Genomic DNA, 27,486 nt, shown 5'->3' on the forward strand with positions numbered 1-27,486 from the left:
GTATATATACTACAACTTCTTTATCTATTCATTTCAATGGACATTTGGGCTGTTTCCATGTCTTGGCTATTGTAAATAGTGCTACTATGAACACTGAGGTGCTTGTATCTTTTCGAATTAGAGTTTTCATCTTTTCTGGATAGATGCCCAGGAGTAGGACTGCTGGATCATATGGTAACTCTATTTTTAGTTTTTCAAGGAACCTCCGTACTGTTTTTCACAGTGGCTGCTTCATGCCCTAATAACTTAATGCATGTTCTTTGTATTTCTTGTAGAGTCTGGAGTTACTCCGTATTCATATCCCTATCCGGTTTCCCTTAGAAGTTGTTTTCCTTTTGTAATTTCACAGTATTGCCCTCTTACTGCGTTCATCCTTATAGCCCTCACTGTGCTCCCTCAGTCTGTGTGCTTCTTGCTGCAGGTGTGCTTTCCCTGGCAGCTGCAGGGCCGCCCACCATAGCTGCCCCATCTGCAGGCCTTCTCTGAGGGATCTTCCCAGGGTCTGGTCCACTGAGAGTTCCCCACCTTTAAGTCTGCTTGTGTATTTCTTTTTTCCTGTTCTTTCTTTTTTTTTTTTTTAATTATTTCATTATCTCTTCTGTGTTGTCATTGATTGAGGTTAGACCTAATTTAAAGCAGGAAATGAGTTGGAAGTTTTAGGACACCAAGATGGGAGATTCTTCTGCTCTTTATCTTCTTTGTCTTCTGTTTAAAACAGTGTTAAACAACATTTAGATATTACTCACGCCAATTTCAGCTGTCTCTCTGTCTGTGGCGTGTTTTTTTGTTTGTTTGTTTTTCGTTCCGCTTGGGATTTTGGTTTTTGGTTTTGGGGATTTTTTGTTTTGTTTTGTTTTTTGGTCCTCTGAGCAGTTTTGGGAAGATGGGCAGAAGTTTTGCCTGCAGTTAGACAAAGCTATAGGCGGCCGCATCACCAGTAAGAGTTGTTTGTCTGCGTTTGCTGCCTTCCCTGGGCAGGACATTTAGTATTCTCTACCAGTAGAGAGAAGGATAAACCAGCCTCACATCTGGTAGAGGTTTCTCAGAGGCACCTTGCAACAATGTACCTTATTTTCAGAGAAGGGTGTGCAGACAGGTACACATCCTTAAAAGCAGTAGATACAAGTTACAGTTATGGAAGCTCAGCTGGAGATTACGAAACAGGATTTTGGAAAAAACAGACCCAACAGGGGTCAGTTGAGGTGAATTGTGAAGGATGACTAGAGAGAGTTGACCAGGTGGATGAGAGAGCGGGGCATCCTGGGTATGGGGTTCAGCACATTCAGGGACACAGCAGAGCATAAAGTAGGAGAGGGTAGAGGGATTCTGAGAGGCTGGACAGGTGTGTGGTGACCTGACTTACACACCACCTTTATTGTGTTGCACCGTTAAGTTGTATGCCCTAGGCGGGAAATACTTATTTTAAAACATGAATGTCATTTTCTATTCTTGTTGTTTCCAAAGCTTTTTAAAGTAATAGTGTCGAACCCTGAGATAACTCTTATGATGTCTCTTGAATTAGTCTTTTGTTGTCTGTTGTCCTTGGAGTTTGTACATACCCACAGAGAATCTTTCTTTTCTTGTGCCTGTAAGACGGGCTTTGATCCCACGGTTACGGGGTTACGTCTGCTTTGGAATCACTTGTGAGACTAACCTGTGACATAAAAAGAAGTCACCTGGGCCCACAGTGCTTCTACTTTTGTAATTAAAAGTTGCCTTTTACATACATTTCTTCCCTTAGACTTCTGTGAGTGTTACATTGCCGCTTAACATGATGTCAAGAAATAATTTGGAGGTGTCTACCTGTAAAATGACAGAGCCATTTAACTTTGAGAAAAAGGAAAGCAAGCTTCCACTACATGATTTTTTAAGAAGTCCCGGAGGACATCCTAAACATCCTAATTTTAGGTTGAAAAGCCCAGAGAATGGAAACAAAAAGAACAATTTTTTGCTTTGTGAGCAAACCAAACAGTATTTGGCTAGTCAGGAAGACAATTCAGTGTCTTCAAACGCCAACAGCATCAATGGAGAAGTGGCTGGACCCAAAGGAGACAGGAAGACATTGCCAATAGGTGAGTAAAAACTACAGGCTTAATGCTGCTTGATTCTGAAGGTTTCTTTGACTTATCGGAAGTACGTATAACTACACACCAGCAGGCTATTAACAAAACAACCAAATGGCTAACTTACAATATTTCCGTTTAAATACTAATTTAGAAGGAAAAACCAGATGCTAAGTAGCTACCTTTGGCTAGATTACTCACAGACAGGATTCCCAAGGAGAAAATGTCTACAGATGAGCTCCCCCCACATCAGAGAAGTATGCTGGGAATGTAGAAAAGAAACGCTCTGGCTTTTTATGAGTGTTCTAAAGATGAGCCATATTCTAAAAATACAATGTAAGTTTTATGCATGTAATGGTTTACAAAGATATATCTTAAGACATTAATCTGTTTTATTTGATTTTTAAAAATCATTCCTTTAGACTTCATTCTAAAAATCTGCTTTGTGAGGAGGCTGGGGCCTTGGAATGTAGCCTCTGAATGTATGAGATGTGATCTTTTAGTGTTATGGTGACGTAGTTTTCAGTGTGGCCCTTGGGCGTCTGGGGTCAAAACTATTTTCCTAATAGTATTAAAACATTATTTGCTCTTTCCCACCGTTCTGACTTTATGCGGGTGGCTGTAAAAGCAAAGGTGAGTAAACTGCTGGCACCTTTATTAGCTCAGCTTTAGCTGGGGCATTAGCCTGGGCTGGTGAGCATTGCTTTTCATTATCATACACTTGTTAAGACAAAACAAGTCAGAAATGTCAGTTTTACTTTAGAATATCCTTGATGACGCAGTACAAGTTATTAACAAATCTTAACCCTCGTGTACAGGTATTTTTAGCATTTTTTGTAACAAAATGGGAATTCCCACTAACTTTTGCTGCATGCGGACGTATGAAAAGCATCTGTGCAGTTGTTTGACTTGTGAGCTGAAAAGAAACTTTTTTCTTGGAACATCATTTTTATTTGAAAAGAATGACAAACTGTGGTTATTTAGACTTAGATATCTGGCAGTCGCTTTCTCAGAAATGAACAAAGTGAGCCTGTCACTTCAAAGAGAACAGCTGACAGTATTTTGTTGCTAATGATAAAATGCAGGCTTTCAAGCAGGAATGAAAATTTCAGGAAACTTGTGTCTGCCACTCAGAGACAGCTTCCCAATACTTAACCTCTTCTGGTAAGAAGAACAGAGATGTATTAACACATTTTTTTTGATATTGTCTGATGAACTGTGTCAACATTTGGAAGATCTGCATAACTTGAGTTTCTCAGTCTTTTCCAGAGGACCAGTATATGACGTTTTGTCGTTACACATGGGTAAACATCCTTTCAAAGTGCAAGATAAACCAATGGATTCTAATGTAGCAGTATGAAAAGATACGGTTTTAGATTCCACCTCGCAGCTGACCCTTAAACTACCACTTGAGTTTTGGTGTGAATTACAGGAAAATATCCACAATTATCTGAGAAGCCTGTTAAATAATAGTCCTACTGGCAACTGTGTGTGTGTGTGTGTGTGTGTATGTATGGCTGGATTTTCTTCAGATACTTCAGTTAAAACAACATATCACAACAGCTTGGATGCAAAGGCAGATACACAAATGCAAGTATCATTGGCTAAGCCAGACATTAAAGAGATGTGCAAAAATGATAAACACTCTTTTTTTTTTTTTTTTTGCTTTGGAACATAGTTTTTTTTTTAAACCATAGCAACATGTAATGCATTTATTATTTTTAAATATATTTAAATTTTTAATACTAGCATTAGATATTTCTAATACTTAGTTTTAATTTCTGATAATACTAAACGTTAATGATGTAAGTCATGTAAGCAAAAGCTCTTTGAGGTCCTCAATAATTTCTAAAGGTGGATAATTTCTAAAGGTGGAGATGAGTCTAGAGTTCAAAGAGCCTGAGAACTGCCTTCGTGAATGGAGACAAGTTCATGGTGAGAGAGATGCAGTTGTCCAGGAAATGTCAGACAAGTCCTTATTTTTCATTAGGAAAAGTAGGATGTTGCTTATTTATAGTGTAGCTTTAAGGCTACTATGGTACAGCTTAATTATCTGAATGTCACTTAACTATATTACTGTACGTTTTCAGGAATAAGGTAATATTTGACTTTTATTAGGCATTATGTTTTACATCCCCAGGTAACCCTGTGTCACCATTAAATGTTGGAAATAATTCACCATCCAAAGAAGTAAATAGTGTAAGTTATATCTTTTTTTTTCTATTTTGTGATGTCTTGGATAAAAGATTCTAAACTTGTTTTTGTATTGTGTTAATAAAGAATTTCTTAGAGGGGAGGGTATAGCTCAGTGGTAGAGTGCCTGCTTAATTAGCATGCACGATGTCCTGGATTCAATCCTAGAACCTCCATCAAGAAATAAACAGACCTAATTACCTCCCCCCAAAAAAGAATGAAATTAAAAAGTTACTCAATTTGCAGGCATTACTCAAGGTCAAACTGCCTTATCTTTAGCCTAGTATATATATGTATTTTTTAAAATCAACTTTTTTCTACCTAGCTAATTGTAGATTGACATACAGTTGTAAGAAATAATATGGAGATACTCTATAGCCTTTACCCAGTGTCTCCATATGGTAACATGCTGTAGAGCTATAGTATAATATCACAGCCAGGATACTGACACAGTACAGTCAAGACACAGAACATTGCCATCACTCCAGGTATCCCTTTTGTGCCGCCTTCTGGCCACATCCACTTCCCTCCTGCCCCTACCCTCTTCTTAGCCCCTGGCAACTGCTCATCTAGTATTAATATTTCCAAAATGTTGTCATTTCAAGGATGTTCTATAAATGGGATCATACAAGTATATTCCTTTTGGGATTGGATTTTTTCATTCAGCGTAATTCTCTGGAGATTCATGTAGATTGTTACATGTATCAATAGTTCAGTGCTTTTTATTGCTGAGTAGTATTCTATGGCTTATTTAAACATTGACCCATTGAAATACATCTGGATCATTCTCAGTTTCTGGCTATTATAACTAAAACTGCTATAAACATTCATGTTCAGGGTTTTATGTGAATATAAGGTTTTTTTGGTTTTGTTTTTTGCTCTAGGATAAATGCCCAGGAGTGCAGTTTCTGGGTCATGTAGTAGTTGAATATTTAATTTTTCTGAGAAGCTGCCAAAGTGTTTTCCAGAGTGGCTATTACCATTTTACACTCCCATCACCCAGAACATATGAGTGATCCAGTTTCTCTGCATTCAGCATCCTCACCAGTGTTGAGTGGTGGTGGTTTTTTTTTTTTTTAGTGTCCCCATTCTCACAGATGTATAGTGATAGCTCATTATGGTTTTAATTTGTGTTTCCCTAATGGCTAATGATAAACTCTTTTCATGTGCTTATTTGCTATCTCTATATCCTTTTTGGTGAAATGTTCTTCCTGTATTTTGTCCGTTTTCTAATTTGGATTATTTGGGTTTTTTTTTTTTTACTGCTGAGTTTTGAAAGTTCTTTCTATATTCCAAATCCTAGTCCTTTGTCAAATATGTGATTTCCAGATATTTTATCCCAGTCTCCAACTTGTCTTTTCATTCTCTTAATAGGGTGTTTAGCAGAACAAACAAGTTTTTAATTAAGTTCTGATCAATTTTTCCTTTTATGGATCATGCTTTGGGTGTCAAGTCTAAGAACTCTTTGGTACTTTAGATCCAGAAATTTTTGAATTCCACCCCCTCCCCCAATTTGTAGTTTTACATTTAAGTTTGTGGTCCATTTTGAGTTAATTTTAAGTTGTAAGACTTAGGTTGAGGTTAATTCTTAACTAGGGATGTCCAGTTGCTCCATCACCATTTATTGAAAATGTTATATTTCCTCCACTGAATTGGTTTTGCACTTTTGTCATAAATTAGGTGGGCAAATTTGTCTGGATTTTCCTGTATTCTCTGTTCTTTTCCTTTGATATGTGGGGTCTGTGCTTCACCAATACCACATGGTACTGGAGCTATGATAGACAGCCTGGAGGTTGGGTAGGATGATTCCTCCCACTTTTCCTTTTTTCAAAATCGTTTTAGCTAATCTAGTTTCCTTTGCCTTCTTATCTACATTTTAGAATAATCTTGTTCGTATCTACAAGAAATCGTGCTGGAATTTTGATAGGAATTGGATTGAACCTGTATATCAATTTGAGGCTTACTGACATCTTTGCTGTGTTGACTCTACTAATTAACACAGTCTGTCTCCCGATTTATTTAGATCTTCTTTGATTTCTTTCACTTTGTGGTTTTCAGTTTACAAACTGTGCATGTTTTGTCAGATTTACACCTAAATAGTTCTTTTTTTTTGAGTGATTGTAAATGCTGTTGTATTTTTTATTTCCATGTGTCCTCACATTCATTGCTACTATATAAAAATTTTTGCATGTTTATCTTGTATCCTGTGACCTTCCAGAAGTTACTTATCCTAGATTTTTTTTTGTAGATTCTTTGGAGTTATCTACATAGATAATTGTATCATCTGCAAATAAAAGACAAATTTATTTCTTCTTTTAAAGATATGTGCTTTGTAATTGCCCTTTCTTGGCTTGTTTATTGCACTGACTAGAACTTCTAGCTCTGTGTTGATTAAAAGTGGTGACAGTGGAAGGCTATAGGTACATGTGCGTAGAGAAATTTCAGTAAGTGTATTCACTTGAATGCCTCTAGGTAGTGGGACTTCAGGTGATTATTATCGCTTATTTGTAGTTTCTGTATCGTTTCAGTTTTCTTCAAGAGCAACAACAACAAAAGTGGTGACTGGATATCTTGCTTTGTTTTCAAACTTAGGGGAAGCATTGAGTCTTTTTACTATTAAGTACAATATTAGCTATAGGATTTTTGTAGATGATCTTTATCAGGTAGAAGAAGTTTTTCCTATTCCTACTTTTCTGATAATTTTTTTATCATGAATAGCTATTGAAATTTTAAAAATACTTTTTCTTTATCCATTGATATTTTTGTGATTCCCCCCCCCCATTTAGCCTGTTAATTTGGTTGATTGCATTGATTTTCCTTTGTTTTTAATTTAACCAGTCTTGCATCCCTGGAATGAACCCCACTTGGCCATGGTGTGTAATTATTTTTATATGTTGCTGAGTTATATCAGGTATTGTTTTGATAAGGATTTTTACATCTGTTTTCTTGAGAGATCTTGGTCTGTAATTTTTTCTCTTTTTTATTACCTTTGTACGGTTTGGGTATCAAGGGAATATTATTTTGCTCGAAGGAGAGATTGTGTAGAATGGGTGTTAATTAACTTCTTTAAACATATTTGGTAGTGTTCTCCCGTAGTAGAAACTGTATAGGCTTGATTGAAAATTGTATAGGCTTCTTTTTTGGGAGTTTAAAAGAATCTGATTCAATTTCCTTAATATTTATAGGGCTATTCAGATGATCTATTTCATACTGTGATTATTTGTGACTTTTCAGGAATTGGTCCATTTTGTCTGTGTGGTGAAATCTGTGTGTAGAGTTGTTTGAGGCATCCCGTTACCATTTTTACTTCTTCGTGGTCTGTAGTGATACATCCCTTGTCTCATTCCTGATGCTGCTGATTTTTTGCCATCTCCATTTTCCTCATTGTTTGTCTTGCTAGAGGTTTGTCAATTTTATTGACCTTTTCAAAGAACTAGGCCTTTTTCACTGATTGTTTTTCTCTAAGCTTTGGTTTTTAATTTCATGGATTTCTGCTTTTATCTTTATCATTTTCTTCCCCTGCTTGCTTCAGGCATGTTTTGTTCTTACTGTTTAGATTCTTGAGATGAGAACTTAAATTATTAATTTGAAACTTTTCCTCTTTTCTTATGTGTGACTTGAGTGCTGTAAATTTTTGTCTTGGCAGTGCTTTAACTGTGTGTCCTACAAATTTGGATGTGTTGTATTTTTACTTTCTTCTAGTTCAGTATGTATTACTTTATTTCCCCTGAGACATCCTCCTTGGCTCATGTGTTATTTAGAAGTGTATTGTCTAGTTTCCAAATTTTTGGAGAATATCTGTTATCATTCTGTTACTGATGTCTAGTGTGAGTCCACTGTGGCTGAAGAGCACCCTCTGTATGATTTAAATTCTTTTCAGTTTGTTGAGGTTTGTTTTATGGCCCAGAATGTGGTCTGCTGGACAAGGGTGGGGTTCCAGCTTCCCAGGGTCCTTCTTGCCCACCATGTACTCTTTACTTAGACACAGTGGGGTGGGGAGAGTGGGCAGGCTGGAGGAAGGGTTGGAGGTGAGAGGGTTTGGAGACACCCCACTCATTATCATTGAACAGTGGTGGAAAATCCTGAATGTCCGCTAGGTTTCTCCTTAGCACTGCCCCAGTGGTGGTGGCTGCAGGGGTAAGAGGAGCATTTGTTACTACCAGGTGGGAATCCAGGCTCCCCATGTGGTCTCCACAGGGAGACCCCACAAGGCTGAAGTGCTGGCTGCTGACTCTGTTGGTCTTCCGCAGTACCACCCGGGTGGGACAGACAGAGTCCCTCGCTGTAGCCTGGTAAAGGTGGAAATCTAGCCATCCCAGTCTACCTTTGCTGGTGGGAGTGGGGCCATCGTTTTTTCTGTGATGGTTATCTGGAGCAGAGCAGTTACTGATAAAAGTTTTCTGTCTTGCTGGGCCACCCCTTGCCTGGTCTTCTGGCCAGAGAGAGAGCAGACTCTTTGTTGGGGCTAGTCTGAGCCTTTTGGCATTGCTGGATTGCTGGCTTCTCCAGCACCCCATCTCGGGTATATGAGACAGAAAGAAATCTCTGGAGACTCATCGCCGTGTCCTTCTCTGGGTCCCAGGGTTCCTAGCCTGCCTGCTGCGTTCCTTCAGAGCCACTGTTCTACATCTAAATCCAGGCTTTTCCCTTGTACTTAATGGGAGGAGTAAGGAAAAGTACATCTATTTTATCTTCTCAGAAGAGGAAATCCCAAATCTAGTACTTTAAAAAAAAAAGCTTTATTACCAAGTTTTAATATTGCTATTTTCTTTTCATAATAGAAGCATGGCAATAGTGTTCTTCCTGCAAAATCGAAAAAAGTACACAAGGTGGTTGAGAATTCATTGTCTATAAGCAGTCCAGCATTCTTCAGCTCCGTGGGACCTCCTCTTCGGTCGACAACCTGCCATTGCTGTGGGCTGTTTGGTAAGCATATTGCTACTGCCAGATGTCTGCTGAATTACTCCTCTACACATTTGAAAAATATTTTTATTACATAAAATATGAAATATAAACAGAAGAGTATATATACACGCATACCCATTCTTCAGCTTAGCAGCTACCAGCATCCTGCCATTCTTGTTCATCCGTATCTTCCCACTCTTCCTGCTTCGTTACTTGATTATTTTTTATACTTTTTTTGAGATAAAACTTACATGCATTTATATGCACAGACTCATACCCTTATCAAGATAAAGAATATTTCCATCTTCTCAGAAAGTTCCCTCATGTCCCTTCCCAGGCACTAGACCCGCCTAAAGGCAACCACTTTTTTTTTACCGTAAATTAATTTTTTCCAGTTACAGAATTTTTTGTAAATGGAATCATACAGTGTGGACTCTTTTGTGTAAAGCTTTTTCTATGTAGAGAATATTTCTGAATTTATTCTGTGTGGCTGCATGTACACTAATTATTTTTTTCTTTGTTGCTGGTAGCATCCCATTGGGTGGTACCACAATTTGTTTTTCTGTTCTGTTGTTGAACATTTTGCTTGTGTCCAGCTTTGGGTTATTATGAATAGAGCTCTGTACACATTATTACATGTTTTTGTATGGAGATGTTCTCATTTCTTTTGGGTACATACCTGGGAGTAGAATTGCTGAGTCAAAAGGTAGGTATACGTTAACTTTATAAGAAAAAGCCAAACCATTTTCCAACGTAGCTGTCTCATTTTATATTTCCCCTGGTAATGAGTTCTGGTTGCTCCACATCTTCGTCAACATTTGGTGTTTTCAGTTCTTCTAATTTTAGTCCTTCTCATGAGTGTGTAGTGGTATTTCTTAGTGGTTTTAATTTGCATTTCCCTCATGATCAATGATCTTGAAGGGTTTCCATGTACTTACTGGCTGTTTGGATATTTAGCTCTCTTTTTTCTATTTCTTTTAGAGTAGAGGCACGCAAGGCCAGCCCAGTTTTGTTGTTTCTTTATGTGTTTTTTGTTTTTGTTTTTTAGACAGCTTGTTTTCTTCTGCCTGAATACTGATGGGATTTTTCTAAACTTCATTTCAAAAACTTCCTGAGTTTTTCTAGGTATGATTCTCTTCACTGGTTTTTGTTTTGTACTTTTTAAATGGCACAAGGTAAGCCGTGTCTGCTTGCACACGTCTGTTTTCACCACCACAGATTTTCTCTTTCGATGATTGTTCCCTTTATAATGTGCGTTCTGGGCTCTGCTTCAGGAAAGCCAGTTGTGTCTCCAGTCTGTCCTCCCTCTCATTTTCATCTTGGCATTCCCCTTTCTCTGCATTTCAAGAGAGCTTTAAAATTTAATCTTAACACCTAATCATAAACAGCATAATCCTCTTCAAATAATCTCCTTGATATGATTAATAGAATGGTGTTTATACATCTGGTCTTTGAAAGTGTCTTGCTCTTGGCAACAAATACTTGGAATAAAACTTCAGTGACCTGGTGGGCCGTGCTCTGTAGGGTCTCTGAGGTGTTCCCAGTGCAAGCAGACATACTACTGCTCCATAGCGTGCCAGAGGCGAGACTGGTCGGCCCACAGCATCGTGTGCAAGCCTGTTCAGCAAAAGTAAGTGTGATTTGTTTTTAATTCATCAGAGAATATTTTAAAATACTTTTTTGTTTTGGTGGTATGAGGATCAAATCAGGTAAGCAGCCCATAATTACATAAAAGTTGCTACTTTTTACTTACTTATTGAGGTATAACAAAGCATACAAATCAGAAGTGAACAGCTGTACAAACAGAAGTTTTCATGAATATAATTTTATTAAATAGTACATATTAGGAGTTAAAACCTTAAGTGATTTTTCCTTCTAGTGATTAGAGCTTTAGAATGCATTATTTCTATTGTATGTATACTTCTCGGGATTTTAATAAGGTGGAACTCTCACAGGCTTCTTGAATTTTGAATTTAAAATACGCAAATCTTACTTTCATGCTACTTACCAGTTTACAGAGCAGTTTCACTTGTGCAGCCTCATTTGGTCCTCAGAACTCTGTTTTAGGTAATGTAGGGATATTTCCATTTTGCAGATGAGGAAATTGAGGCTTGAAGATTATGGCCGTGTTCCTTTCATTAGGAAGTGGCAGAGCATTGCTTGGCCAGCATAGGGTTGTTTTACTCTGTTACAACTGTGATTTTCTCTGGAAGAAGCTGTTTTACTCTTCCTGGATTTTGCTGATTGAGAATTTAATGTAATTGTGACCCCTGCTCATACTTGGCTCTGTGCTGTAAGTATTTTAATCAGTTGCTTTATTTCAGTTTCCACAAACTTGAGGATAATAAATCACCTTTTGAAACGAAGAATGTGGACGTGAAAGACGAGGTATGATATATTTACTCTTTCTTTGCCTTCAGGGCAAATTTTTAATGACTCCCTTTATTTTGAATTAAGAGGACTTAAGCTAAATAAAATATTTATGGCTTGTTTCTGCCTTGCACCAGTGTTTATTTAAAAACCAAAGTTTCCTGTTGAGTAAATCTCTACACCTTAGTGATTGATTTGGTGACTGTTGGGAGGTTTATGAGAGTTGCTTATGCCCAGCCTTTTTCCAGAAAGGACTTGAGATGACCGTGTCTCCGTGTAGGTGCACTGCTGATGGAGTCCCTTCTTCCTAGTCCCTGCATGCACATGTTCTCCAGCGTTGTGTACTGGATTCTACCAGGGCCTGCCATCTAAGGAGCATAATACCTTTCTGTCATCTAGATAACTATGTGGGCAGAGTCATTCATAACCTGAAAAACATCGATTATCTCCAACTCATATTTATAAAAGAATTTTAGCCTTGGTCCAGGCTTCTACGTTCAAAAGAAAATCCATTCCCATAAAAATGTATGTATGCATTAGTAAGTCCAAACTTAAAACACTACTCTCCCTCCCTCCTTTTTTTTTTTTTAAATAAACAACATTGTCATCACCATTATGGCGTAATTCTTGAGTGACTCCAGTTCTGTGCACACTGCCTATGGACAGTAAGTTTTAGTGACTCTTGAAGATGTACACTGTTTCTCTATACTCTTACTCAAGCCTGAGAATCAGGCTGTTTTGGCCTCGATTCTAGCAAATAGTGGCCACAGTATCATTTAAACACATGCTTGTCAGTAACTCACTTATGTGGTTTTTTTTTGAACCAGAGAGACTGTCCTCTTGGAGTTACTAAAGAAAAAGCCCTTGGTGCTGATAAAATAATGTTTTCTGATTTGAGAAGCCTACAACTCAGGAAAACCATGGAAATAAAGGTATTCGTTGTTTACTTTCTGTAGATAGGGATCCAAAGAACCATAGATTTTTATTTCCTTGTTTCTTGTGTTTAATTTGAGTTTATAAGATAGGTACAGAATATAACTGAAATTGATGAAGATTGCAAAAACAGTCTACAGCAGTTTTTGTATGCTGTTATAAAGCTGTAAGTAATTCATATTTGCTGTGTTCTAAGCAAATTATTACAACTTTTCTGTCTTTGAAAGGGTGCGGTTACTGAATTCAAACACCCAAGTGACTTTTATGTGCAGTTATATTCTTCAGAAGTTTTAGAATGCATGAACCAACTCTCCACGAGCTTAAAGGAAACATATGCAAATAAGGTGCATGAAGAAGATTATATCCCTGTGAAGGGGGAAGTTTGTGTTGCCAAGTACACCGTTGATCAGGTAGCCCCTAATGAAATGAATTATTTAATAAGACGTTTTAATTTACTTTGGTCCTACCAACTTGACACCAGAGCTTTTTTTTTAATGATGCGTTAGTGACCTGAAATGAGGCTCTGGCCACTCTCCTCTGTCTCTTCTCAGTCAGACCTGGGAAGGTCCTCCCGGTTACTCGCTCCCTGCCCCGCCCCTCTCCGGCTGTTTCTGTAGCTCCTCAGTGCTGGGACACTGACTGGAGTTTGTGTTTATTTGTGTGGCTGAGGGATCAGTGTGTCCCAGCATCTCCTGGGCTACACCAACCTGGGGATAGGTGTGCATAGTAAAGGACCCCAAAATAGGCACATCCAGGGGTCTCTTAGCCAGATTCTTAAGAAAGTAAGTTAACTTGTTCACTGAGTACCTCAGAACAGAACAGTAGATGTCCTTCGCATGTTCTGTAGATTAGTTGAGAGTTTTTAAGCCTAAGATTGTGAAATGCTGTTTGGAAGCAGAATTCTGTTCTGTTTCACTTGCAGACCTGGAACAGAGTATTAATACAGGACGTTGATGTGCTGCAGAAGAAGGCACAGGTCTTGTATATTGATTATGGAAATGAGGAAGTAATTCCAGTAAGCAGCATTCACCAGCTAAACAGAAACATTGATTTGTTTCCTCCTTGTGTAAGTCTCTTTTACTTTGTAAATTCCTAGTAATGTCCCAAAGGAGCTGTTTTTAATGTTTTGATGCACACAATATTTGTGTGTTCTATTGCCATGGTTTTTATGGAAAAGTACCTATTACATCTTTTACAACGCAGAGAAACACTATGGGCTTTCTTGGTGCCATTTTATTAGGCCTTATTTGGTTATGTGCCGCCTCAGGTGAGAAACTGAGCACTTTTAGGGACATTTTATCAATCTGCTCTTTAAAAACAATTGTTTCTATATTTGTTACGTTACTTGGAAGCAACTTCAGTTTATGTTTGAGGGATAATTACTATCCTTTCATGAATTTCTCAGGCTTTAAGTCCCAAAAGGAAAAGCATTGTGGATGAAGTATCAAGGAAGGCAAATAATTATTGATAAAATTATTTATTTGGTTAGTGCTTGATAATTTTCAGCATGAAATATATTATCTTTAAAAAATCTTTACATAGTTAATTAGAAAAAAGTCATTTTCAAACACTAATTTTTTTAGTAACTTGTGTAAAATCTTTCAGGCCATAAAATGCTTTGTGGCCAGTGTTATCCCAGCAGAGGGGAGTTGGAGCAATGATTGTATCACAACTATTAAGTCACTGTTAATGGAGCAGTTCTGCTCTGTAAAGATTGTGGACATCTTCGGCGAGGAAGTGGTTACCTTTGCTGTGGATGTGATGCTGACAAGTTCAGGTAAGATCTGAGTCTGGAACACTTAATATGTTCCTTAGTCCGCATCAGTTACTCAGAGAAGAAACAGAAACATGGAGTGAGACCAGGTCAGCTGTGCTGTGGAGTCACTCAGATTGTGACTGAGAATATGGCCGTGGCTCTGCTCTTGGCAATTGGTAATTCGTCAGAGACCAGGTCAAGTTTGTAGAATTGGTAGATTGAAAGGCTACAGTGAGACTTAGTGTGGGGAAATTGCATCACGCTTTTAACATAGCCATTATAGGACCTAGTCCTGATTTCTACTCATTTATGGGGAAAACTCAGGAATTTCTCTGTGAATTTGTCTGTCCTCATCATCGGTGCTTTTTCTTTGAACAGCCTTCGCAGACCTGCACTTGGTTAGCCTTAAGACCACAGGCACATAGTATTTAGTTTGTGGAAATGGAAACAGTTTGGAATCAGTTCTTCCTTTCTAGCTTTAAGCGTATTTGAAAAGTGACCTCTTCCAGTGTGCTTATAATTGCCTCTTGGTTTCCAAGGTGTTATTACTCTTCTGCTTTCTAAGACCCATCACTGGTTGGTGACTTGGTAGAAAATGCAGTTAATCCTGGTGTGAAATTAAGTATACAGTCTCTTATCTTTTGTTTCTTTGCTGGTTGTGTTCCACGATGTGACTGGAGCTTTGGATGCTGTTTCACGGAACCTGGAGTTTACGTGGCTGTTGGTTCACCCTTGGGTCAGCCATCCTTTACATCTGAGATGAAGTAGTCTCAGGTCTTAAATTTACTCTTTCTTGTAACTCGTGCTCATTCTAAGCATGCCAGTGAGGTGGTAACTAAATCTTTCATGTTATTTTATTCAGAATTTTTAAGTAAAATTTTTTATTTAGTTTTCTGTCTAGTGATGATGGTAATTTTGCCTCAATTTTTAAAACTGAGCATTAACTAACTATATTTTGCACATAGAAACTGAGCTAGTAAGGAATATGCCAGGATATTAATAGCTGTAATCTCTTAATCATGTGATTATGACTCATTTATTTTATGTTTATGCTTTTCCTCCAATACTTGGTATAATAAATATCTCAGTGGAACTGTGTTTTCTTAATCACTTTTAGGAAAACTGTTAGATCACGTGCTCATAGAAATGGGATATGGCTTGAAACCCAAGGGACAAAATTCTAAGAAGCAAAGTGCAGATTCAAGTGAGTATACAGATTAATATTGAATGGTATAGTATATTGTCTACGAAACAAAAAAGAATATATTATATCTCTCTACAAAACAAAAAAGACACAACTATCACACTGTTCATAAACTTTGTGTAAGGAGGATGATACTTTTAAATTTGGGAGTATATTATTTTTAATCTACCTTCCCTGCTTGTCTTCCTTCCCTGTCTTCCTGATTAATCCTTGACTTGATAATTATCAGAGATCATAAAGTACTGAATATCAAAACACTTTGGGTTGAGGGATTTTTGGTTATCATTTCCTTAGTTTGATTTGTTTTTCCCTCTTCCCTCATATTCCAGCAATTGAAAAAATAGGGTTATAACATTCCGTTCTGGTAGGATGGTGTTTCTTAAGTTTTTTCTTATTTAGTAGTTTTTCATTTGGTCTAACAAGAGAACCAAGAAGTTTTGCTATCGGCATGTTATTGTCTGTTTGCTTAATCTTGTGATGTTGTTTTTTGCAGTCTGCTTTCCCCTTTGCTTTTTGCCAATTACTTTAGGTGTAGATATACTTCATTGTCTTTGGCTCATTCGTTCAGAGGTGATTGCCAGGTTAATAGTGGTGTGAATGGTCACATCCTGTCGCATAAACAGACTTGAGTCATCCTTAAATCTTCCTGATTCCTCAGCTTCCATCCCTTACCCTGTCTAATTGATTGCCAGGTCTTTATTGATTCTCCTTCCTAAGTAGCATTTTTTTTCCTTCCTTTAAAATAAATTTTTTCCTACCATTTTTCTGGTTCAGGAATCCTTATCATTCATGGGTAATTGCAAAACCCTTCCAATGTATCTCTGGTGTCCTGTCTGTATTCTTACAGTACTGCCTATGTGAAATCCCTAAAACAGAAATCTTAGTGTGATAGTTCTGCTGAAAAGCTCTCAGTAGTGTTTTGCCATCTGGAGGGGAAAACCCAGTACTTTCTGGTCTAAAAGTAGTCATGGTTGAAACCATCGATAATGGTGGTGTCTTAGGGAGAGTGTGAAGTGAGGAAAAAGTGAGGGAGGTGAACCTGGGACCCATGATGTCAAGTGAGAAGCTGTGATCAGAGAGGTGGAAAAAGGACGGGGATAGTGCTGCCAGGATAACAGAAGAGTAAGTGTTCTGGAAGTCGTCAGCAGTAGCAGATGCTGCAGAGGGGTTGGTGGAAGGAACGAATCCACCCAGCCGTCTCTGCTTCACCAGGGCTATGGAGGTGCCATCGGAGAGGGTGCTCTGTGGGCAGTGCAGACACCTAGAGAAGAGATTATACAATGCTTGACAGCAGGAGTGCAGAGTGCGGGGGTCCCTGGGAAGGGCACCTGACCCAGACGGGGAGAGGAGTGTTTCCCAGTGACCCCATACCGAGCAGAAAGCACTCAGGTTGTTGGGGGATTGGAAACAGGTTCCAGGAAAAAAGGAACAGCATGTATGAAGGCCAGGAGGTTTGAAAGAGCAGCTGAAAAACTGGAAAGTTGGGTTAATGAAACCAAAATGGTTTATTTTTCTGTTTTCTGATAAGGTGATCTCGAAGATGTTGGGAAAATGACAGCTGAAAACAAAATTGTTGTAGACAGAAGTGACCTAATTCCCAAAGTGCTGACTTTGAATGTAGGTGATGAGTTCTGTGGTGTGGTTGCCCACATTCAGACTCCAGAAGACTTCTTCTGTCAACAGCTACAAAGTGGGCGTAAGTAAATCTTGATCTGTGCTATCAGGGTAACATACTGTGAGAGATTCAGCATACAAAAATGCAGATACTGTGTAGACTTGTATTCCTTTTGTTTAAGATGTGATCTTTATCTACAGATAAGCTGGCTGAACTTCAGGCATCACTTAGCGAGTACTGTGGTCAGGCGTCTCCACGGTCAGATTTTTATCCGACCATTGGTGATGTCTGCTGTGCTCAGTTCTCAGGTAAGGAAGGAGAGTGTTAATGAATTTCTTACCTATAATTAAGTAACAGCAGGTGAAACAATCTTCAGTTTACATTGGATGGCTGCATTTGAAGTTTGAGTAGTGAAGTGCACCAGCAGTGATTTCACATCAGGATGTGAATCCGGATCCTCCCAGGGTCATGTCTTGGCCAGTTTTCTTTGGAATAACACGAGGGCCTGGAGGCACAGAGTTGTCGTGGCTGCTGTACCTGCACAGATGATGGCCCTCTGATGACTGGGCTCAGTTCTCTGCTGAAGGGAGGTCCGGTGGCCTCGCAGAAGGGGAGCTACAAGTAGGCCTCTGGTAAATCGATTGCTTGGTTGGTGGAGTCTGGTTGACTGTTCCTGCCAGGGACAATTCTAAAATTGATCCATTGAAGTGACCAGATTGTGTTCTCTATCCTAATGAATGTCTGTCTGTCTACTAGGGAGACAAAGCACGTAAATAAATAATGACAGCATACAGCATGAGTCATCTAGTAATGGATGAGTAAAGGTGACATTTTAGGAGTTGAAGCCTTCTGATAAGTCACAGTGTTGAATAAGTGTACATTGTTCAGTAAAGCTCGATGTTACATTAAAGTAGTGTCTCCAAATGACCATCTAAACTGGGGAGGAAAAGTGTGTGTTTATATCTTCCTTGGAAGATCGTCTGAGATTCAGTCTGTCCCTTTTTAGAGGACGGACAGTGGTACCGTGCGTCTGTCCTGGCCTATGCTTCTGAAGAGTCTGTGCTGATCGGATATGTAGACTATGGAAACTTCGAAATCCTCAGTTTGACAAGACTTTGTCCCATAACTCCAAAGTTGTTGGAGTTGCCAATGCAAGCTATCAAGTGTGTGCTGGCAGGTATGTGATTTTTATGGTTCCCATATTAAAATACTGAAACCTCAAGGAGCAGCATTAGAATCAAAATTAGTGAGTAGATCAAGGAATGTGTTTAGATGTAAACTTAACCTTAGTGTAAGAACAACCCTTAGTAGAACTTTTAGGACATACAAGTGACTGGCTATCTGTAATAAAATAGGATGTGCCTATGTGTATGAAACGGAATATTCTTTTTGTTATTTATAGATTCTGCATTATCAGTAAATATCTCAGAAGCCTCTTAATTGCATGAAGTAGGGGGAAACCTGCTTTTAAAAACAATAAGAACATTATGATCTTATGCTTAGAACTTATTGTATATGTTACATGTTCCACTGGGAGCAGGCATTTCTTTCCATCTTAAAAGATTGGTTTCTACAACTTTCATTCAGATGTACCATAGTTTAATATTCAGTTATCAAGGATATTTCCAATTTTTTCTACTGTCAGTGTTCTTTTAACTACATTTCACAACCTATCCAATGTCATTTCCTTAGAAAGAGCTGCAGATTACTCTGTATAAAATAAATAAGCTGTAAGACTATGTAGTACAGCATAGGGAAAATAGCCAGTATTTTATAGTAACTTGAAGTGAAGTATAATTATAAAAAATACTGGATCACTATGGTGCACACCTGACACTAAGATAAACTGAATATACTTCAATTTTTTTAAATCAATTTTTTAAAGAAGATTGGTGTCAGCGGGTATCAGGTGTCAGATGCCTTAGGACAGGCGCCAGTGGGGACGCTCCTTTTCATGTTTGTGGTACGTATTATGCCTGTTCTCTAGAAGGGGTAGAACTAGTTCCCACACCTACCAGAAATGCAGGAGGGAGTCACGTCCTTCACACGGTGCGCCAAATAGGTATTTCCGTATTATTTCACCTTGGCCAATTTTGATCACCTAAAAACTAAATCGTTTTAATTTGCTTCATTACCTGTGAGACTGGACATTTTTTTGTAAGTTAACTTGGCTCTTAATTTTGTGAAATGACCAGGCATAACTTGGGGGTTGTTGATTCCTAAATGCCCACTTGTAAGTGCCCCTTCAGTAGATACTGCAGATGTTTCATATGTCAGTGTCAGCGTAAGGGACCGGTGTTTCTTCCTGGATTGTTTCATACTTCTGTTTATGCTTTTCTTAACAACCTTACTGAGATATAATTTATATATCATAAAAATCACTGTTTTTAGCCATGCCATTCAGTGATTTTTGGTAAATGTGGTAAGTTGTACAGCCATCACCATAATCCAGTTTTGGAACATTTTTATCACCCGCTGAGATCTCTTGTGCCCATTTGTGGTTAATCCTAGCATTCCAGGCTGCCTCTGCCACTAACCTCTGGACATTTCACATCCATGGATTTATGATGGTTTGTTTGCATAGAAGTATAGAAGCTTTTCACAGACTTTTTCTGTGTAATTTTGCTTTCATTTTCATGTTTAGAAAATCCTTCTCAGATGGGACTTTCTGGTTCCAGTGTTTGTCATAGATTCCTTGTTTAACTTTGTGGAAATTAGGAGCTAAATTTCTAAATGCTTGTGATAAGACATATTTTAATGTTCTTTTAAAAATTCTTTGTTAGGAGTAAAGCCATCATTAGGAATTTGGACTCCAGAAGCTATTTGTCTGATGAAAAATATTGTACAGAACAAAATGATGACAGTGAAAGTGGTGGACAAGCTGGAAAACAGTTCCCTGGTGGAGCTGATAGATCGGTCCGTGACACCACACATCAGTGTCACCAAACTACTCATCAACACAGGCTTTGCTGTGGGGAACAAGGAGGTGGTGGCAGATAAGCCCAGTGACGTGAAGGAAACTGATGGTAAGTAAATTGTCTACCAGATGACGTGATGCTGGAGTTCAGATGGCTTTGTGAACATGTGGGTTCTCGTACTTTCAAAAAGAATTGATGAGTGCCTTCTGTCTTTTTAAATCAAGCATCCATCAGAAGAGTGCATTTGAGTCAGCTGAAGATCGATCAGAAATGTGAATCTGAAAATTTGAGATTTAGTGAGGTAGTGATGGTTAATTCTAAGACTGATTATCTTTCCTGTAAAGTCACTAAGAAAGTAACTGGAAATTCAGTTCTTCAAAAACAGATCCTTCAGCAGCCTCACCTCCCACTCCCCACTCTGGCTATTTGTTTTGCAAAATGTTCATTTATTTTCACAGTTCCCTTGGGTGTAGAAGCAAAAGTGAGTTCGTTGGAGTGGACATGGGTTGAACTTGCTGTTGATGAAACAGTAGATGTTGTTGTCTGTATGATGTATAGTCCTGGAGAGTTTTACTGCCATGTGCTTAAAGAGGATGGTAAGTTGCGTCTTCTCATTTTAAGTCTCTCTTTACAAAATACATTGGCATAGATAAGGCAAGATGCTGGGTGGTGAAGGCCAGGTGAGCGTTTGTACTTCCAAGAAAGATTGGGCTGTACTTGGTGGCCTTTTATTCCATGCAAAGCCATTATTTCTGTTTTCAACAGTTTTTGTTTTTCAACAGTTCTGTTTTTAAACCCCTTTAGATTTCACAGAATGTCCTCTAAATTCACTTTTGAAAAATCTTAATTGTTGATTTCATTGAAATGTAACATTCGTATAGATAAAAGTGCATAAATAAGAGTACAGCGTAACAAATGAGCTCAAAGTTAAAACGCTTGTGTAACCAACATCTAGGTCAAGAAATAAAACATTACCAGTAACTCAGAAGTTTCCTTCTTGTCTCCTGCAATCACTACCATGTCTTTCTTTCAAAAGTAAATACTACCTTGCCTTCTGATAATAGCATAGATTATTTTTCCCATTTTTGAACTTTATATGAATGGAATCATTCAGTATTACTCTTCTGTGCCTTGTTGCTTTTTTTCATGCTGTTTGTGAGTTTCGTCCATTTTTACACGTGGCTGTAGCTTGGTTTTTTTGTTGTTGCTACTGCATAGTGAGCAACGTGCATTATTGTATGAATGTACTGCGACTGATTGTTCCTTTCCACTGTTGGATATTTGGGTTGCTTCTAGTTCTGAGCTATAAAGTGATGTTGGTATGAACATTCTCATACAAATTTATCACACGTGTGCATGCATTGCCATTGAACCATATACCTGGGAATGAAGTTACTGGCCAAATCTTAAAGAATATGTATATTTTCAGCTTTAATCAATGAATGCCAAAACTTTTCCAAAATGATCAGAACGGTTGTCAGTTTGAGAGTTCTGGTTGCTCCACATCCTCACAAAACACTTTGTATTTTCCATCTTGCTCTCCTGAGCCATTCTGGTGAGCATTGTTGATTTTCAACTTCTCTAAATTTGGGGTTTTCTCTCTGTTAATTGAGGACCTTAAGCTAGATAACTAAGTTTCTCTCAGTTTCTGAGATTTGTCATCCCTTTGTTTGGAGTTGTCTGGTAGATAGGCTGCTGTTTCATATAGGATAAAATTTTAAAATATTTAAATTATGTTTTAATTTTCACAAGTGATTATACAAGCATATGGTACAGAATTTAAAAGTTACAGAAGAGTATATATATGGAAAGTAAGCTTCCCAGTTCCTCTTCTCAATTTCTAAATATCCTTCCAATTCATTTTCTCAATTTTCTTAGCATCTTTTCAGAAGTATGCTATACACATGCTTGTATGAGTGTATATATTCCTTCCTTTTCATGTAGGCATAAATGATAAGACATTGTAAATAATTTTTGCACTTTGACTTTTTTCTCCCAGTATATCCTAGATATCAGTTCACATAGTGTTTCCTCCATTCTTTTTAAAATACACTTTTTAAATTTTGGAATAATTTCAGATTTGCGGAAAAGTTGCAAAGATGGTACAAAGAGTTCCTGTATACCCTTCACCTAGCTTCCTCTAGAGTTAACGTCTTACGTAGTTGTGGTGTGTTTCTTACAATTAAGAGACCAACATTGGTAAACTTCTGTGAACCGAACACCAGACTTCAGTTGGAGTTTGCGAGATGTCCTTCTCCAGTGGTGGCCTTTTGCTGTTCGGGTTCCATTCCAGGATGCCACGTAGCCGTTTTGTACCTATTCTTTTTCACGGTCACATGGTATTCCACTGTGTGGCTTGATCCTAATTTAACCCAGGTGTGGACAGCTGAAGGATTAGTGTTTCCAAGCATCTATTACTAAAACAATCCTTGTACTCTGTGATTTTATTCTGAGAGCATATCCATGGGACAAACTGCTAAAACTGGCGTATGTCAGAGGATATGTGTGCTTGTGCTCTTGAGAGAGAGCGCCCTCAAGAGGTGGGCCAAGCTAACTCCCACCAGCAGTGCATGAAAGCCCTTGCCCGCACTGTTGCCAGCGGCGTGTCCTTAAACTTTCTCATTTTGGCTAATTTGAAAGGTGACAGTTGTAACCCGATAGAATTTAATTTCCATTTCTGTCAGTGGACCTTTGCCACAGATTTCAAAGATATTTTTCTTTTGTAGTGTTCACATCCCTTTACTTGGCATTTAAAACCCCTCTGTGGTGTTTTTTCCAAGCACATCTCTGGTGGTGGTCTTTGATGGTTTACCTTCCGCTCCTCGCTGCTCCCACCGAGTGTCGCCTGGCCGCTTGGTTTGGTACTTTGCCTCAGAGCTGTTTATTTCTTCTGGAATGCCGTCTCCATTCCTAGCAAACGAGGCATACTTCAGATTTCTCTACGAAACCTTTAGCACACAGAGCTCACCTCTCTGAATCTCCTTAGCAGACACTATCTGTGCCATCTACTTGGTGGTTACATATACTTCTTCAGGACAGCTTGTGTAAACTTTATTTCTGTGCAGGCCTGTGCACTGTTTCCTGGTCCACGTGCAAAGCTCACTCTGTAGTACCGACAGCAATGCCATTGCCACGTCACTGCGTCCAGGAAATTGTTGGTATGGGGTTTATCGCGAGTATTAACTGAACAGTGACTTACTTGCCCAACTTATTTTTAAATGAGGAAAAGAGAAAGGTGTTTGGTGTACTTTATGGTTGTTTGGGGATGTACCTGAGTTTTTACAATCAAAACATTTTCCAATTTTAAAGGAAAATCTGTTACTCTGAATGGTTTTAGAATATTAAATGCTGTGTTGTGTTATGTTTTCAGCTCTGAAGAAACTCAATGATTTGAACAAATTGCTAGCAGATTATTGCCAGCAGAAGTTGCCTAATGATTTTAAGGCAGAAATAGGGCAACCTTGTTGTGCTTTTTTTGTAGGTAAGTTGCAGTTGTGCAGTCTTGACTACAGTAGAATCTTCTATTTCTTGACATTGAACCCTCATTTTCAGTGTGTATTCCTGATGTTTAAGCAGATATTTTTCATAATCGGAATTAAATGAATGCTTAAGATACGCCTTTTCCTTCTGTCTTTGTAACAGGGAGCCTCCAAATGATACTTTTCTTACCTAGACTTTGCCAAATGCTTTTCTTTCCAGAATTTTTGATAACGTTAAGAGCTACAGAACGGGAGACCTGTTCACTACAGATTCATTGTTTATTCTGGTCGCCCTGTGCATGTTTATTTTGAAAATACATTTGATGAAACACCTTAATTTCATTGCAGGTTTTTCTTATTTATTTTTGTGTTATTTACCAAGTAACAAGTAAAACACTTTCATTAGTGGTGAGAGTGTTATGTCTTCCACTTTGACAAATATGTTCAAGTTTATTAAGTCTTACCTCCTCTTCATATTCTGCTTATTGGATAGGTTATTGGAATGAAGTCTTTTAAGTTATAGTAAATGTAAAAACATGATGCTGTAAAAACTTTGGAGGTATTCTAAGAATGAATTTGGAGAATTCTTGTAGGGACTTCTGAATGGAAAACAAAGTGTCATCTGGGAAGAGGGCACATTTATTAGCTACTTCAGACAAAAGATGGTCTTTTTGAAGATAAAATTCTTAAGTCTTAATTGAAGAGAAATATTCCATGTTACAAACTTTGTGTTTAATCTAGGTGACGGTAACTGGTATCGTGCTTTAGTCAAGGAAATCCTACCAACTGGAAACATTAAAGTACGTTTTGTGGATTATGGAAACACTGAAGAGGTTGCTGCAGACGAACTCCAGATGATCCCATCAGAATTTTTAGAGCTTCCGTTTCAAGGGGTACAGTGCTGGCTAGCAGGTACGGTGCAGAGTAAGAAATTTTCTCAACTGTCTTCTGATATTTACGGTACATAAACTTCTCAGTGTTTATGTAATTTTAATGTTTTGTGTTAAGTTAGTAGATCCTGTTTCATATTATGAAATTTAGAAACGTGGCTTAGTAAGCTGGTCAGAATGTCCAGTGTTGATGTCCGTGTAGGGAAGCAGCTGCTATACGTGTGATGGGGGGTCAAAACCGATGCCTTCTTTTGAAGGCATTTTGCAGGATTCCTTAAGAGCCTCAAATAGTCCTACTTTTTATCTTAGCATTTTTGCTTGTAATAATTTATCCCAAAGAAATACTAATCTTGTCATTTCACAAAGTTCACCTCCATGGAAATTCATTACACTGCTGTTAATAATAGCAACACAACCTCAATAGCCAATAACAGAGGGTTGGTTGAGTGAGGAGCTATACAATGGGAGGTGGTAGTACCTGTTTCACAGGGCTATGGTGGGGAGTAAGTGAATGTTTAGATCAGGGCCTGGCACTCAGGATGTTGTGTTTGCTCTTATTACACAGTCATTAAAGTGATGTTAAATGTGTGTTATTGATACGAAGAATAGTTCATGATTTAAGTGAAGGAAGCAAGTTATAATAGGGACACCAGGTGGCATTGTGATTGAGAGGACAGACTACAGCCAGCTCTGCTGCCTACTAACTCTGCGACCTTAATGTAAACTGTTTAAACTCTCTGCATCTCCTTTCCCTTACCTGGGAAATAACGGTGCCATCCTCAAAGAGGTGCTAGGAATAAAAGAGGTACAAAATATAAAGCCTGGCCATTACTGCTCCTGTACCTACCCATAATAGTTGTTTTTTATTGTAAACATTTCTTTATAAAAGAATTATGAGTACATATGTGCATGTGTATATTTCTGTGTGCATGTGAAGGCTGTGGAGGGTTGGGTACCAAAATGTTAACGGTGATCATGTCTGAAAGCATTAGATGCTTTTTATTTTTCCTCTTGCCTGTTCGTTTTCTTTCCACTTATTTTACACTAAGTATGTTTGGGATCATTGTTTTTAATTACCATGTTTTATTATGTCAGTGCTTCTTAAAATGTGATCCTACCTCAGCCAGTATCAACATGAGAACTTGTTAAAAATGCAGACTCTCAGTCCTCACCCAAGACCTACTAGTAAATTGGAAACTCTAGGCTAGGACTTCAAAATCTGTTTCCACAAGCCCTCTAGGTAATTCAAATGCATACCCAAGTTTAGAAATCACTGTTATGAAAATAAGGGTATGACCCAAAGTTACCTAAGAAAAATAATTTTTGGTTAAGTAATTTTAAAATGACATTTTGAAATTATTGTTGGACAGCTGTCCACAAAGGTGAAAGTGGATGTTTAACATCTTTTGCTAGAATAATTGGTAACTAACGTATCACTGTGTATGTAACAATGATGGCTTCTAAAAGAAATAATAATTCTATTTTTGCCTGTTGGGGAAAATGCGTGGTGAAGATGTGTTAGAGGGGGAAGTAAGGACAGATCTTGAATCTCCTAAAACCCTAGGAGTGTATTTGCAGACGCATTATCTGTAACCCAGGCATGGAGGATGAAATGTGTAATTGATTATTGAAAAAAGATAACTCAAAATCGCTGACCTGAATGGTAAACTTGGCAAAGGTCCAGTCCTGGTTACTCTTGAGGCACAAGTGCAGCTTTGGGGCACAGGATTCTTTTTAATGCTGTTCTTGTTTGTCAGTTACACAGCCTAGAAACAGACATTGGACGAAAGAAGCCATAGCAAGATTCCAGGCGTGTGTTGCAGGGAAAAAACTCCAAGCCCGAGTGGTTGAAATCAGTGAAAATGGAGTGGGAATTGAACTCACCGATCTTTCCACTTCTTATCCCAGAATAATTGATGATGTTCTGATTGATGAACATTTGGCGTTAAAAGCTAGTTCACCACATAAAGATTTAGCAAACAATATACCTGTTAATAAACATGATCTTCAAATCGATGCCCCAGGCCTTCAAGGTAACATTTTAAAACCATTTATTATTTAAATTTATGTTATCCTTTGCTTTTATAGGCTATGAAAATTTTTATATTCTAAGTGACATGATTTTCCTATATAAACATGCTTTGTGGAAATAGATGAGTAATAGATCATTTAAAGTTAGTTTAGTATTTATTGAAACATGGTTTTATAAATTAGCACTATACTCATCTTTAATGTAGTAACTCATCAGGTAAACATGCATCATACAACTATGTATCCCTTCAAGTTTTAATATGTTTTAAGAATTACATTAAACATACTACAGAAAAGGAAACACACTACTGAAATATGCTATAGGAATGTAGTAGTTTAAAGCTTCTCATTATAAATTGAACTTTTTTGTAATACTGACGGAAATCTCTCAAATTAAACATATTCTTTTGTGAAAATAAAAGTTTTAATTTTGGGAATGTGGGCACGTTGATGATCAGTAGGATGTTAATTCATCTTTTTCATGTGGGACCTGTGTTGCAGCCATCTCTTCAGCTGAGCAATGGAGGACAATTGAATTGCCAATAAATAAAACTGTACAAGCAAGCGTATTAGAAATCGTAAACCCAAACTTGTTTTATGCTCTACCAAGTGAAGTGGCAGGTAAGAAACCAAAGTTTGAGACATATTTATGCTGATCTTTTAAACCCTAGAATGAACTTATCTGAACTCCTTAGTAAGTGAGGGGAAAAAGAGAAGGGTGATGGTTTCTGTTTCACTCAATGTTTTAATTGATCATAACATCATTTAATGAAAATTTAATTGTAAAAACACAGATGTGAATGTGAGGGGAATGCCCTGCATTCAGCGCCTGTTCCACTGGTCTTGATAATCTACAGGTCTTTATAACAGGACGGCATCTTTAATTACTGTATGATTTCCATAGGTACTATCTGTACTGAATTGTATTTATTAAGCCATTTAAGAGAATTTGAAGCAAAACTGTTTTAGATATATTGAAAGAGTATTTTGTAGTCAGTCTATAATCACAGTGTTACTGTATCTTGGAGACTGAGGGAAATGTTTTACACTGGACTGAATCATGAGTAAGAGTAGTGTATAGTGTTGACTTTAATTTTCCTTTTCAGTTTCATGAAAGTTTACAATTAAT

The 27,486-nt window shown here is 38.0% G+C and overlaps 1 protein-coding gene across 9 annotated transcripts in view; it reads left to right on the forward strand.

The window, feature by feature from the left end:
• The window catches only part of TDRD1 (tudor domain containing 1), a 41,755-nt gene that overhangs the window by 5,945 nt on the left and 8,324 nt on the right, over window positions 1-27,486 (forward strand). For 6 of the 9 annotated variants that reach the window (XM_072971929.1, XM_072971933.1, XM_072971931.1 and 3 more), the window contains 19 exons: window positions 1,742-2,072; window positions 4,204-4,262; window positions 9,038-9,182; window positions 10,686-10,791; window positions 11,486-11,549; window positions 12,359-12,463; window positions 12,692-12,874; window positions 13,387-13,530; window positions 14,070-14,241; window positions 15,338-15,424; window positions 16,953-17,120; window positions 17,240-17,347; window positions 18,046-18,216; window positions 19,823-20,065; window positions 20,416-20,553; window positions 23,328-23,438; window positions 24,178-24,360; window positions 26,084-26,359; window positions 26,859-26,978. In XM_072971929.1, the coding sequence (XP_072828030.1) occupies window positions 1,772-2,072; window positions 4,204-4,262; window positions 9,038-9,182; window positions 10,686-10,791; window positions 11,486-11,549; window positions 12,359-12,463; window positions 12,692-12,874; window positions 13,387-13,530; window positions 14,070-14,241; window positions 15,338-15,424; window positions 16,953-17,120; window positions 17,240-17,347; window positions 18,046-18,216; window positions 19,823-20,065; window positions 20,416-20,553; window positions 23,328-23,438; window positions 24,178-24,360; window positions 26,084-26,359; window positions 26,859-26,978 (2,884 nt within the window). In that variant the 5' untranslated portion in view covers window positions 1,742-1,771. The remainder of the gene's footprint in view (window positions 1-1,741; window positions 2,073-4,203; window positions 4,263-9,037; window positions 9,183-10,685; window positions 10,792-11,485; window positions 11,550-12,358; window positions 12,464-12,691; window positions 12,875-13,386; window positions 13,531-14,069; window positions 14,242-15,337; window positions 15,425-16,952; window positions 17,121-17,239; window positions 17,348-18,045; window positions 18,217-19,822; window positions 20,066-20,415; window positions 20,554-23,327; window positions 23,439-24,177; window positions 24,361-26,083; window positions 26,360-26,858; window positions 26,979-27,486) is intronic. The other 3 variants (XM_072971930.1, XM_072971932.1, XM_072971928.1) reach the window with 2 other exon arrangements.

The sequence above is a fragment of the Vicugna pacos genome, chromosome 11, assembly GCF_048564905.1.
Source record: "Vicugna pacos chromosome 11, VicPac4, whole genome shotgun sequence".
Taxonomy (NCBI): Eukaryota; Metazoa; Chordata; class Mammalia; order Artiodactyla; family Camelidae; genus Vicugna; species Vicugna pacos.